Source organism: Amaranthus tricolor, chromosome 10 (assembly GCF_026212465.1).
Source record: "Amaranthus tricolor cultivar Red isolate AtriRed21 chromosome 10, ASM2621246v1, whole genome shotgun sequence".
Classification (NCBI taxonomy): Eukaryota; Viridiplantae; Streptophyta; class Magnoliopsida; order Caryophyllales; family Amaranthaceae; genus Amaranthus; species Amaranthus tricolor.
Window position 1 is genome coordinate 765,001 of NC_080056.1, and position 14,244 is coordinate 779,244.

Below are 14,244 nucleotides of genomic sequence, written 5' to 3' on the forward strand. Positions count from 1 at the left end.
TTTGACTATATCACTTTCTTGCTCCTTTATCCCAAGTTATGGAGGTTTCCCAAGTTATTTGGGAATATTCCATGAATGAGAACTTTAGGGCTTTATCAAGCCACCAACATAATCACGTGCAATTCCTCCTTCCTAGTTATATTATATTATATTAATATTATATTATATCATATTACTACTAAAAGCCCATAATTTATGGACATATATTTAGTGTTTGGAGTAATTTGTCTCTAATTTTTGGCTAAATATAGAAATTACTTACCGTTTTTGGAAAGCATTTTAGTACCATTCTCAATCTTATGTTAAATTTATGTCTTCAATCATATTTACCAAATACCAACAAGTTTGCATTCAAATTGTGTTGGCCAAGAAAAAATTGTTAAGAGTATCATAGCTAATGTAGAATTAATATTTGTAATAGGATTTATATCTAAGATTTAGATGTATATAGAGTACATATAATTCATACTTTATATGGTAATGATTTAAGAAAATGATATATATTTGAAAATAAGAGGGATAAAAAGACAATAGGATGATAGAAAAAACAAGTAGACAAGTTAAAAGGGATTATAATTGGTTCTTTTGGCTGGAGAACTTTCCTTTCAACTTTGTGAAAGGAGTTTCATTTTCACCATCTAACGAAAAAGTGTTGTATGAGCATTGAGTCTTAGGAAAGATCGTGTGATGGACATTGAGATTAGGTTAAATATGTATGAGGCTTAGCAAGTTAAAAGGTGCAATTGTGCAAAGTAGGTGAATATAATGTTTTTGGGAGAAAAGTCGAATCGACTTTCATTGGAGGGAACAAAAAGTCGACTTGCTTTTAAGTGCGTATCAAAGCTTTGGCTTCACAAAAAAAGCAAACTCGATACTTTGGCTAGCCATCAGAAAGTCGACTTGGCTTTTCATGCTGTCGTGTTTTTCAATTTGCTCTATTTTGATTTACATGTAATTATATTAGTTTGTTATAAATTAAACACTCCTAAACATTAGTTTAGTTAATTAAACACTCCTAAACATTAGTTTAGGTATATAACTATTTATTCTATTCTATACTTATAAATTGTAATCCTCACCTCTTGCCCTAATCTCTTCTACTCTAGCTAGAATTGCAATTAATACCTTCATTGAAATTCTTTTTAGAGATATTAATATTTAATAAGTGTAATAATATGTGTGTCAAATTAAATAGGACACATAGATTGAGACAGTGAAATATGTTGCATAATTTGATATAATATTTGAATCATAGCTTAAGCAAATCCTATATAATAGGAAGACATAGTCACCTAATTAGGCTTAACCTTTTCTCTAATTGGTTTGCAAGAAGAGTGCTTTATATATATATATATATATATATATATATATATATATATATATATATATATATATATATCATTTTTTATTAATGTCCTCCAAATTATTTTCAGTCCTACTAATCCACTTTTTAAGTATTATAAACTCTAACTTTCGATCTAACTTACATATTTTCTTCTTATCTTTCTTTATTATTTGTGGTGCAGCTAGTTTCTTGAGAGACCGTTTTTTGTAGAGATATATCTTAAGCTCAGCCCATAAAAGATTAATCTTTACTCACCGTATTCTTAATGCCTACTTACATTATTTTTAATGCTTACAAATTTTATCCTTAATGCCTACTTTCAATATCTTAAATGTCTACTTACATCATTTTTAATATCTACTTGCAATATTTTAAAAAATATATAATGAGCCGACCTAATTAAAAATGGTTTCTCAAAGAAACCTTCTTTAAAAAAAAAAAAATGTGTGTTTGTGGTATTATTTCCTAGGTTTTTTTATTATTTGTTTTTAATATTTTTATTCTCCAAATGAAAATAACTATTATACCCTTTTTCTCCCTTTTAACTTCTTGTCCTAGATGAATAGAAATGGAAAATATAGTGTCTTTTTCAGGAGTTTTTCCTCAAATGGGAACATTCATAATTAAGACAATTTGTTAGATTTGCATTACATTTTCTGGGTCATTTTCCAATTTTTTCCTGGTAAAGTTTTAATCTTTTTAATGATCCTGTATCAAAAAAGAAAAAAAAATTGTTAGCTTCAAATGGCAGAATGTGATTCTGATGGAATTTTCTAACCATCATTAATTAATTTCCTGGTGGGTATCTCTCATTCTTTCTTATTTCTCCTCTGTATGTTGTTTGACCAAATAATACTGTTTTTTTGTTAATTAATTAATTAATTAATTAAAATAGTATAGTTTTCAGTACTGTGATTCTATATTTAAGCAACAAACCTTTAATTAATTTACTTTGGGTTTTTTTTGGGTTGTAAGGTTTTTCTTTACCCCAAAATCCCTCCTTTTTTTCTTCTCCCTAAAACCCTTTTTTTTTTTGGCTTTTTTTTACAATGATTTAATGTTTAATCAGTGATTCTCTTGCAGGGGTTCAGTTACTTTGGCTTGCATGTGTTTTTGGAAAGACTTATCTTGTTGATTCTTCAATTTTTTGATGTAATAGTTGATGTTTGTTATAAGAAGATTAAAGGGTTTTCCTGCATTGCTCTTAAACATTTCATCAAGTTGATTAATTTGTATTTGAGATTTAGATTCTAGGTTTATGTAATTTAGGGGTGAAATAAACATATAGATGTGTTTACATGATAGTCATTAAGTTTTAGTGAGTTTTGTGTGATTTGATTTAATGGGTACACAAACAATGGGATCTCAAGGTGGTATTGGTGATTCTTCATTTACAAAGGTTCCAACTTTACCTAGACAAGGCTCTTTGTATAGTCTTACACTTGATGAGGTTGAAAATCAGTTGGGAAATTTGGGAAAACCTTTAAGTAGCATGAATCTTGATGAACTTCTTAGGAATGTGAGGAATGTGTGGACAGTGGAAACCGGGGGAAGTAGTAATATTGATGATGGTGTTCAAAATCTTAATCAAGGAGCTCCTGGACCGTCGCTTAATCGACAATCGAGTTTTAATTTATCCGGGGATTTAAGTAAGAAGACGGTTGATGAAGTGTGGAGGGAGATTCAACAGGTTAAGAAGAGTAGTCAGGAGAGGAATCCTGAGAGGCAAAATACATTGGGGGAGATGACATTGGAGGAATTCTTGGTTGAAGCCGGGGTTGTTATGGATGTCGTAGGTGGTGGTGGAAATGGGAATGGGGTTGAAGCCGGGAATGTTGATCCGAATGGTGGGCGACACTCGAATGTTCCGCAACATGGTCAGTGGATGCCATACCAGCTGCTTCCGCAACAGCAGCATCATAGTATGATGACAATGTTTATGCCGGGACATGGACATCATGTCCCGCAACCTCTTGCTATGAGTGGGGGAGCACTTCCGGATAGTGCTTATCCGGATGCTCAACTGGCGGTTTCGACTACTCCTTTGATGGGAACGGTGTCGGATACGCAGGCTATTAGTCGGAAAAGGCATGCTCCTGGTGATGTGGTTGAGAGGACGGTTGAAAGGAGGCAGAAACGGATGATTAAGAATAGGGAATCTGCTGCACGTTCACGAGCTAGGAAACAGGTTGAATTTGGCTTCCTGTTTAGTTTATTGTTATGCATGCATTCAAATTTGATATTCTGACATTTTGTTTTGTGATCCATTTGGTATTTTGTATTGTAAAATTTTCATTTTAGTTCGTCATGCTCATAACGAAGTTGTGGTTGTGATGGACAGGCATATACCCATGAGTTGGAAAACAAAGTTTCACGGCTAGAAGAGGAGAACGAGAGGCTACGAAGAATGAGGGTATGTTCATGTTGTTTTCTTCTGAAACCCTATTTAGTTATATTCATGGCTATGTAATTTGCATTTTAGAAAGCCCTCGTTTCGAGTTGATGAAGCATCTGCTCAACAAATAGTGCTACTCAAGTTTTTTTTTCTATTTTTGAAGGGGAAAGTTGGCCCAATGTCACATGATTCGCTAATCTTTTTGCGAATTGCAAAGCGCAAACAGCGAATTTTGGTCGGTTTTGGGTTATTTTTGAACCGTTTTGAGTGAATCGTGAATTCTAAAAAGAGAATCAACTAGCGAATTATGTAATACTGGTTGGGCCATTTATGGGATAGTCGGTAACCTGTGTGCCTATTTAATATGCACACTCTTAAGTAGAGTCCCCTCTTATTTGGAATCTAGCTGTTGTGTTTGTGTATCTATCTAAGTGAAGTTCTTGACACCTCACATCTCTAACTGATGTTTTATCAAAGAAAATTGGCGTTTGGTTTTATGGCAAGATATTTGAATTCTCGTTTCGTGGTCTTTTTGAACAGTTTCCTCGTTAAAGCATAAGCTAGTCGCATTCCTTTAGGCATAGGAAAAAGCCGTTCTGGGGACTTATTTTGCGTACAAGTTTTTAAAATTAGGAACTTAAGTAGTGATATTACATTTTGAGCTCAATGTTCCGTTGAAGTCAATTGAAACTACTTGCGAATGCAGCATCTTCTTGTGGGGGAGTTTTGTTGTAATCTAGAGTCTTGGTTTTTACGCCTTCTCTCGTCTCTCGTCTTTCCTCTTGCTATGAATTTTCACCAGTAGTTAAGCAACGGTTGGCTTTTATATTGATAATAATTGATTGAAACTTCTGCACGGCTTGATTTATTTTGGTTCATGTAGCCGACCTCTTATAGTTGGGATCAAGGTTTTAGCATTGTTGTTGCCGAACTTTGTTACATAACAATTGTCAACGGCCATTGGTAGATTGGGGAGTGAATAAAGATGCAGTATTGAATATCAATACCATTACATCTAAAACAAATACGCTCAGTATAACATCTCAGCGCATGGTCTATTGAAATTTCATAAACAAGTTATGTCCGATAGAGTATATAGCATATTCTTGAGCTACAATTATCAGCTTATGCTTAAGTTTATATTTGAAACCCCTAGGATATGTTATATATTTTATCACACAAAGCTGATGGTTGAAGTCCAAAATATATTATATACTCTATCTTGCCCACTCTATCACGCCCCTCCCCCTTTAAGTTGATGGTTGAAGCTCCAAAATATATTATATACTCTATCATGCCCCCTTTAAGCTGATGATTGAAGCTAAAAAATAGGTTACATACTCCATCACTATTATTGTATTGATGCATTTAACAAGTTACAAAGGATATGTAGCTTCCTTTTCCTTCTATGGATTAGTTAGAAGCTCGGAATCAAATTCAATCTATCTTTTTGGGATTTATGATTCGTTTGTCGTGACTCGTGAACCATTACATGTTTAAGTTATGATATTTGTAATCCAATAAACCACGCGATTATAGTCTGATCCTTCATGCTTTTTTTTTGTCAGGAGATAGAGAAGGCGTTGCCAAGTGTTCCTCCTCCACAGCCCAAGTTCCAACTTAGACGAACAAGTTCAGCGCCTCTCTAGGATTTGCTTACAAGCAGCCGTTCGATGCAAATGAAAAATCATGGTTCGAATTTGTCCGAAGTTTTTAGTGTTTACAACTCGTATTTCTCTCCCCTCCCCCTTTTTCTCCATAAATCTGTCACAGTTCCTTCACTTGGCCTGGAAATGCTGCTGATTTTCCTAGTTTCTTTTTTTTCTTCTATTTTTTTAGAATTCCTTTGTGAGTATCCTGTGTATGTACATTTTTAAGCACCAATTTACCTTCAGAAAAATTGCAAAAAAAAACAAGGAAAAAAATCGTAGATCGATCTTTATGAAGCGTTTCTCAGGAACCCTTTGCTGAAAATTTCTTTCGACTTTCAATAACATCTACGGTATAACTGGCGAGCGATCTGTAATTTTATTGCTGGTATGATCAAGACATTCATTTGGGAAAGAGATAGTTCGTATCGTATGGGAACGTAGTTTAAACATACAGTCGTGAACAGATTTTCTGAGCATGCAGTTGATTATTTTAATTGCGCATACGATGATGTAACTTTGTCCCAAATTATTTGCTACGTACGGTTGTATGTTATGTTTTAGGAATGGCTAAATACTAAATACTAAATATACTATGGTGTAAATGTATTATAGTAGTATTATATTAGGTTATGTTTTAAGGTTTAATAGCTAAAATTTTAATATTAATTTATAAAAAAATGCAATTATTTTGGAATGATTCAAAAATAAAATACTTTGCAACTAATTTGAAACAGGACAGTTTTGAGTGATGGATCTTGCATGAGTTGCAACTACCTTGGTCTATATCTAACCAGACCCACGAACCAACCATTTGTCAACCGAAAAGTACCCTTGTCTAAGCGGGTTAGATTAAGATGCCATTGAAAAGTTGACAACCCTATTTGATATCACCCAAATACGACAAAATGAGTCCAAATTATTTGAGCATGCCAACCCTCTAATGTGATTAATGAGTTATGAAAAGAGTATGTATGGGAGCCAACTAAACTCTTTTGGTGAACCTCCTAAGCATTCGCGGGCCACATCTCATTTCTGAGTTATTTCATTGAAACTGCATGTCAAAACAACACTTGTAGAATGAATCTATGATATATAAAACATTTGCAAGACTTATCAGTATTCATCAGGAAAGATTGAAAAAAATAAGAGTTTTAAATAACTTTTGTCAAAAAATAAGATTCGTTCAAACTTTATTCCCAAAATAAGCGTTCGTACGTCCGAAGCTAGGGTTGGTATATATTCGCACTTACTAACATCGAATTAAGAAGAAATGGTCAAAATTTTAGTCAACCTTTAAGTCGCTGTTAGTAACAACGACATAAGGGTTGACTGGTCAAACCCTTATGTCGCTGTTACTAACAGCGACTTGATGCTTGACTGAAATTTGAGAACAAGGTAAGTGAACTGAAATGAGGAAGAAGGAGAAACTGGAAAATTTAACAAGTATTAGGTCGCTGTTACTAACAGCGACATAAGGGTTTGACTAGTCAACCCTAATGTCGCTGTTACTAACAACGACTTCAAGTCTGACTTAAATTTTGACCATTTCTTCATAAGTCGCTGTTAGTAAGTGCGATTATACACCAACCCTAGCTTCGGACGTACGGACGCTTATTTTGGGAATAAAGTTTGAACGAATCTTATTTTTTGACAAAAGTTTTTTAAAACTCTTATTTTTTTTCAATCTTTCTATTCATCAGCACTATTCATTACTATTCACAAATGAATAGTGATTTTGCTTATTCATCAATGCATAGTGTTTTAGCTTAGTTGGCATCCCACATCATCACTTGATGCCAAATGATCAATATAGTGTAGCATGCATTCTTCGGTTTGTGGTTATTAACCATTTGATACTACATCTTGCTCCTCTCTCTTCATTAATGTTGTGGATGCTCAAGGATGTGCTCCATGTTTTAGGGGCGGCTCCTTACAATGCTATTCTTTCATATGATGGCTATGATGGAAGATCCTTATTTAATGCACCATTTGCAAAATAGTTAGGCTCCATACAAGTTTTCAGTCGACTGCGAGTTCAAGTCTCGATCGAATGCGACTAATGGGGGAGGCTCTCATCCTTCATTATCGTGTCTTGTACTGTTTATATTCTAATCATGAATTCAGTTACGCTTCCTTTTAAATTAGGATTACTATTTCTTCAATGACATTCAAATTTGTTCGACGTTTCCTTCAAAGTAGTTCGATCATTTTTGGCTAAGCCATTAAAAGAACGCTATCTTTTTCTTTCAATGACAGGTCATGGCTAATTTGACAAAAAACGCCAACTCTTACAAGGGATTGCTTAAAGAAGTAACAACGCTTTTGGGCTTTCTTGAGCCCCTGTATGGTACATTGAATGTTGCGTCCAATGTGGCTTGTGTTGTTGTTTTGGGTAGAGAAGGAGCGAGTCCCTACTTTAGAGTTTGTAAGGTTTGTGCAGACTTGCTTGAATCGGAAGAATCAGCAGCTGATCATTCTTTGTAGACTCTTGTAACAACCTTTGGACTTTGTGTTCAACATATGGCCAAGCCAAGTGTGAGCAATGTGAGAAGTGTGAGAGCTATTTGTCGTTGTCCTTGATAAATGTGGATGTTGAAGGAATGGAAAGTGTTGAAGTAAAGGCTGAAACTTGTATACAATCCTCTCAAGACGAATGTACAACTCCAACTGATCCTGCATATCAGATTCCTTGTTCTTCTATACCTTCTCCTCCCCAAAAACGTAGAGTATCTTGGATTCATGCAATAGCCCCTCGGACTCCTCAATTAATTCGACTGCCTCCTGATTTTCCTTCTTTGTTCCCTAAGAGGAAGCCCGGCTACTAATTCTTATCATGTTGCTTTATGTCCAAGTAGCTTTAGTATAGGTCTTTTGTTTTCGGTGTACACCACCATGGCTCATTTGTAACGCCCTTCAGATCAGAGTTTTTGGAAATGTACTTGTTATTCCTAAAAGGAAATCATTTGTATTTACCTTTGACATTAATGAAGTTTTAACTGATTCCTTCGTTTAAATAATCCTCTATTAGCTTTCGTTCAAAATTAATGAAGTTCCAACTCATTCGTTCGTCTAGACACTCTTTTATTAGCTTTTGTTTGTTTATGATTCCAGTTTTTATATATAAAGACATCTTTAGACATAAATATATAAAATTGTTATTTTGTTGTAAGGATGCTGAGGAAATGCGTTTTAGAGATAAACATAATTGTTATAGGGAAAAAGCAGTATAGAATAGCGATTGCTATTTTCGTAAGGTATGTATACATCAGCAAAACGGAATATTGGTCAGTAAATAGATTGCAAATGTGGCAAATTAGAACGATGTTAATCTTTGTACCCGCAACTATACACACCTATTCTAAGTTGTCTTTGCTTCGTTCTCTTAATTGGGTGTGATGCGGCATTCAATACGTTTTTTGTATGTAATGCAGGGTATGCTTTAGGTTTCATACTTAAAATCCGTGATGGACACTAGTGGAAAAAACCTTATATATTGCGGTTTTATCCCCGTAATATGTTGTGGTTTTGACACGCAACACTAGTGATAGCAGCATATGACACAATATTATATGTTGCGGTTCAGAACCGCAAAATATAAGAGACTATATGCTGCGGTTCACCTAGAACCGCAGCAGGGTTTATATTCTAAAAAAGGCAATACTGTTGCTCTATATTTTAGTGCTAATGTATATTGTGTTGTAGCTGATCTGCTAAGACACTGGTGCATCTCTCAAAAATATATAGATTACCTCACTTTTACTGCTAATATACCCTTATATGTTCTACACATTAACAAATGTTTTTTGTTCATGTAGGGTCTCATCTCATGTAGACTTGCTTCGTGACCGCAAAGTAAAACTTTTAGAGAGCCCCAATTCATCGACTAAGCGTTTAATTACAACAATTTCTTTCATCAAGAACAAAACAGTACAGCTTACATCCCAATATTTGCTATACCTCAATATAGTGTCCAACATTTTCTTGCTTTTTACCCATACCATTAAGTCTATGTACTCAAATACATTTCTGACTTCTATATATATATAGCTTGAAATCCCTACGTTAAAGGCATCTTCTGGTTACTGTTCTGGTTACTTGCATAATTAGAATACAAGTTTTGTATGCTAACTTTTATATATTCTAGGCTGCAAATACGATCCAGGATGAGAGGCATTGGATCAAAGCGGTTCTTAGTGATTGTTCTTACAATGAAATAAGAAAATTTGTATGTTGTGATAATTGTTATAAAAAAACAGACACCGAAAACAATGAAGTGTTTTCATGCCAATGGTGTAATAAAAAGAATAGCATTGCAACGCCCAGGTTTGATTTCATAGTTTACAAACTTAATATTGTAATGAATTTTCTATTTTGTAATGCTTAGTTAGTCTACATTATTGTAAATAAAGCTAATACTGCTACATAACATCCACAGATCAACCTCATGTATAAGGATGATCGCCCTATAGAAGCTTAAGGTGTAGGAAGAAAAAGTGCTTGATAGGGTTCCGAAAACATGTGACACGAAGTTGTTTAGCAAGAGCTTTGCTTATGATGGTGAAAAGAGTTTGCCTATTGTAGGAACACTAAGTTGTTCTAGATGAAGTCACTTTAACTGATTAATGGATATCATGGATCTGAGTAAAATTTAGATTTTGAGTTGCTCAAATTTGAAATTAGTATTTACACCATTTTGTTTATCAGAATTGGTGTGGTTGCTAATGATGTTGTACTCAAATCAGGGTTTTATCAGGAAAAAATACAGATAAGGTTTACTATTAATTGACAAAAAAATTTTTTTTCATAATATATCGTATCGAATTACAATACTTAATAAATAATTTTAAACTTATCTTCTCACAAACGTTATTTTTCCATAGGCTCTAATTTATGCAAACTACTAACATCAAACTTAACAGTGTGTCTTGCCAAATTCATATTAAGCCACCGCTAGCCAAAGTACAGGACATCGCCCAACAAGAGATCACTTATGCTACTCATTAAAATAGCAAGATCAAAGCACGAATCCATCAAAACTTGTCTAGAATACATCTCGCCAACATGAGTAAGATAAGTTCACTAAGGATATTGTCTCACTTTCCCGTTGATCCAACAAGAGAAGATTGTGTTACTCTACGTGCATTCAGAATGTTCTCTGTCCTGACACAGATGATTAGTCTATTCATCGCTTACGTTTTGCTCGCCACTTGTATACTGGCTTCGATGTGGGGCAAACAATCTCATCTTCACGTAACTTGCGTTTCCTACCCTTCTTCTGTATCAATATACAAACTCTTATTTCTTGTATAGTTGTATATAACTATCAACTATCATATACTTCCTCCGTTCTGAAATACTCGCAACATAGCGGTTTTTGACACATTCACCGTTCAAGCTTATTTTATATATTGCGGTTAATGTATAAGAAAAAATATAGTCAAGTGGAACCCTATTTGAATCGTCTAATCGCATATTTTCATAATATTAACTTTTTATAATTTTTAGATGTGTATAGGCTAATATATAAATGATCAAATAACACATTGAATTACGTAAAAAGTCAAATATAGCTAGTATAGTGGAACGGAGGAAGTACTTATTTGCAGTATACGACTATGTCTGTTAAATTGGGAAGGGGTTCAGAAATTAGTAAGACAAGTACCATTCTGCAAAGTTAAGAGACGGTATGGAATCTATAATGTCGGTCATTCTCTAGGGATTTAATTAATACCTGTAGTTCTTTCTGCAAGGTCATCTCTGCATGGACTCTCTTCAAATCTTCAACTCTTTTCATTCTAGCCTCGAGCTCCTTGTAGGAAGCATTCATCTTTCTGTCCATAACAGATTCAATATGAACACATATAAAAATAAATGAAATAATTTTAACATCAGTTTGTTTTGCAAAAAAGAAACGATGAATGTCGCAAGAAAGGGATCTAAGCTCCAACATTTGTACCATAAATTAACGCATACAAGTATCAATTGAATTTTTTAGCCATCAGCCATCTACAGAGGCTGAATCAAAAAGCACCGACTTAACATCCGATTCTAGCTCAACACCGACTCTCACCAATGCACTTCTTGTTTTAACTTAATTCAATGCACTATTTTGACCTTTTAATATCTATAGTTGCACATAATTAAAAAATATTAAAATTAATATAATGAAAATGCACTAAGACGAATCAAACAAATGCCATTTGACAATGATTTTTCATATATATGAAGTACAAATTGAAAAACAATATGTCAATATCGATTGATAAATAGTAACCCATGTATAAGGCATGTTTCACGATGAGACCATCTCATATAAGAATTTGTGAACAAAAAAATAATGAAACTTTACCTCTTGATAGCGACAGGTATAGATCCTAATGTGTTAGGCTCTTTGTTCTGTGGGGACTTTGATAGTAATTCATTCGCCTCTTCCTTGTTAGGTAAAGGTTTACAGATAGATCAATCAGGTTCTAAAATTAGCACTTGCTTTAGACAAATAGTGCAGGGAAGCAGAAAAGGCATAGAAGACATTCATTCACAAGTATTGAACCAGAAGTAGAGTTGAAAAAGAAAATAGTTCTGACAATCTGCATAAAGAGAAAAATAGTTCCTGCTCAGCTACTCCACCAAAACCAAATGATTCAATCACAAACCTGTCTTCTGCAAAGTAAATGTGTCTGTTTGATGGCTGATTATCTAAATTGTGTAGCGTAGCTCTAAGCTTTTCAACTTTCTGTAAACACAAGGAACATAATATCAACAACATATACAAAAGAAACAGAAAGTTTTATCTCTTTCTCAGCATAATTAAAAACCATCAAGAATTATACACTAGAAGAGATTACCTTCTTTTCAATTTGTAGTTTCTGAAGCACATATCCAATGTCTTGTGTCTTCATCAATGAAAGTTCTTCTGGTGTATATTTGTTTGCCTCGCTCCTAAGGTCATACAGAAACAAAATAATGAGCTTATAAGTAGCATTAGACAACATACAAAGAACATAAGCAACAAAAACCATAAACCTACTCAGGTCTATGTACTCCATTAATTGTTTTGGTTCTGATCATGCCAAAATAGAATTCATCAGGGTTCCTATTAGCAGCCTTCTCTTTGAGTATCTGCAAATCCCAATTTGGAATCGAGATGAGTGAGAGACAACTTCCAACACAGCCAATGAAATAAAAAGTTTGAAGGTTCTAGCAATGAAAGAACTAGCAACAAAATAATTACCCGTAATGTCTCCTCCTTTTTGTGGTATTCTCTAGCACGAATAACATAATCCTTGTGCTTTTCAAGGAATCCAAACTTTTTCTTTGAAGCCCTGACATGAACACAAACTTTCTTCCTAAACCCTACATCAGTTTCTCAAACCCAAACCACAAGTAAATAAAATTGATTTAAAAAATGTGCTATGCGGGGTTTGATCTCTGGTCCCAAGAATAACAGATAGGTTACTATACCAACTATGCCAAGAGCATATGCTGTCAAGTGACAGCATTGCTATGGTCTATATCCGCCCCTGACCTTATAGTAACAAAATGATTCATCTACCAATGGCCGACAATTGTGTAAAGATAAAATGACAATCCCGAAATTTTCATTGCTTATGAACAATAACAAGCTAACATAAATAGTTTTGCAATGAAATTCATGATGACCACTAAAACAAATAATAGTCTTTGGAAAGAAGGTAAATTTTCCTATATTGTAATGACTTTTTCGATACAAAACGACATAAAAAATTTCTCATCTCCTCTTTTCCTCCCCTTATAGTAAATACCTTCCCATCCATATCCCCACTTCTTAGAATTCACTCTATTATCGCAATGAAAAAAGGAAAATGAGTAAATTCTTCATATAGTAATGTACTACTAATGTGACATCAATAAGAAGAATTATCGATAAATTAGACTCCATTACAAACTTCTCTTTCTGCTAAAATTGAAAAACTCTAATCTGAAAAAGTACACCCAAAACTCTATGACTCAAATTTAATTTCAGGCGCTATAGTCTCAACTCATCAATTATCAATTCCACAATGGAATGATAAAAAAATGCAGAAATTGAGCAAATTAATAGATGAAATTAGATTCAACACAACACAAAATTTAAGCTTAATTATCAAGAAAAAATCACATAAATTAACTTAGCAAGTTACAACTCTTGGTAATATAAAAAATAAAAAAACATTAGAATCAAAATAAATAGATAAAATAAATAATAAAATAAATAAATATAGTATGACTCTTAAATCATTGTTTATTCGATTATAATTTAATTTGACAACCACTTAATCTAATCATACAAAACCAAATGAACAACAATTAAATAACATTTCATTTAGTCATATAACACCAATGAAACATACAAAAAATAAAGTAACTTGAAAGGACATTAACATAAGGGAAAAACTCAAAACATTAACAAAAGAGAAAAACTCAAAAACATACATTGATACTTAGGTCTTAAGAAGATGAACATGTGTTGTGGTGGTGGCTGTTAAGTGACGGCCGGATGATGACAGTTGACTGGCGTGTGACGTCTGGTGAGAATGGGGTCAAAAAAGTTAAGCAGAAAGCGACCACCGAATGGCGAGTGGGATTGGCAACTGAAGACAGCCAAGAACGGTGGTTGACTGGCGTCTGACGAGAGTAAGGATTGGGGTGAGCGGCGAGGGTGAGGGAGGGACAAGAAGAGAGTGAATGAAAGAGAGAGATGAGGAGGAAGTGAGTGAAAGAGAGCGACTTTCTTCCTAAACCCCAAATCAGTTTCTCAAACCCAAACCACAACTAAATAAAATTGATTTAAAAAATGTGCTATGCGGGGTTTGATCTCTGTTCCCAAGAATAAC

General features: G+C 34.0%; 2 protein-coding genes across 3 annotated transcripts; one reads left to right on the forward strand and one right to left on the reverse strand.

The window, feature by feature from the left end:
* Window positions 1-1,910: 1,910 nt before the first annotated feature.
* On the forward strand, window positions 1,911-6,083 carry LOC130826053 (ABSCISIC ACID-INSENSITIVE 5-like protein 2). 2 transcript variants are annotated; one of them, XM_057691555.1, is made up of 4 exons: window positions 1,911-2,143; window positions 2,429-3,533; window positions 3,687-3,758; window positions 5,309-6,083. In XM_057691555.1, exons 2-4 carry the CDS (start codon window positions 2,688-2,690, stop codon window positions 5,387-5,389), a joined length of 999 nt encoding a protein of 332 aa, XP_057547538.1. In that variant the 5' UTR covers window positions 1,911-2,143; window positions 2,429-2,687; the 3' UTR covers window positions 5,390-6,083. The 2 variants fall into 2 exon arrangements, with proteins under 2 accessions (XP_057547538.1, XP_057547537.1); XM_057691554.1 differs by having other exon boundaries at window positions 1,949-2,143; window positions 2,415-3,533.
* Window positions 6,084-10,206: 4,123 nt separating this feature from the next.
* LOC130826058 (probable U3 small nucleolar RNA-associated protein 11) lies at window positions 10,207-14,182 on the reverse strand. Its single transcript, XM_057691563.1, has 8 exons — window positions 13,844-14,182; window positions 12,624-12,745; window positions 12,420-12,511; window positions 12,238-12,331; window positions 12,042-12,125; window positions 11,742-11,824; window positions 11,124-11,223; window positions 10,207-10,667 (listed from the first exon to the last, which is right to left on the reverse strand). Exons 1-8 carry the CDS (start codon window positions 13,872-13,874, stop codon window positions 10,575-10,577), a joined length of 699 nt encoding a protein of 232 aa, XP_057547546.1. The 5' UTR covers window positions 13,875-14,182; the 3' UTR covers window positions 10,207-10,574.
* Between the last annotated feature and the right edge of the window lie 62 nt (window positions 14,183-14,244).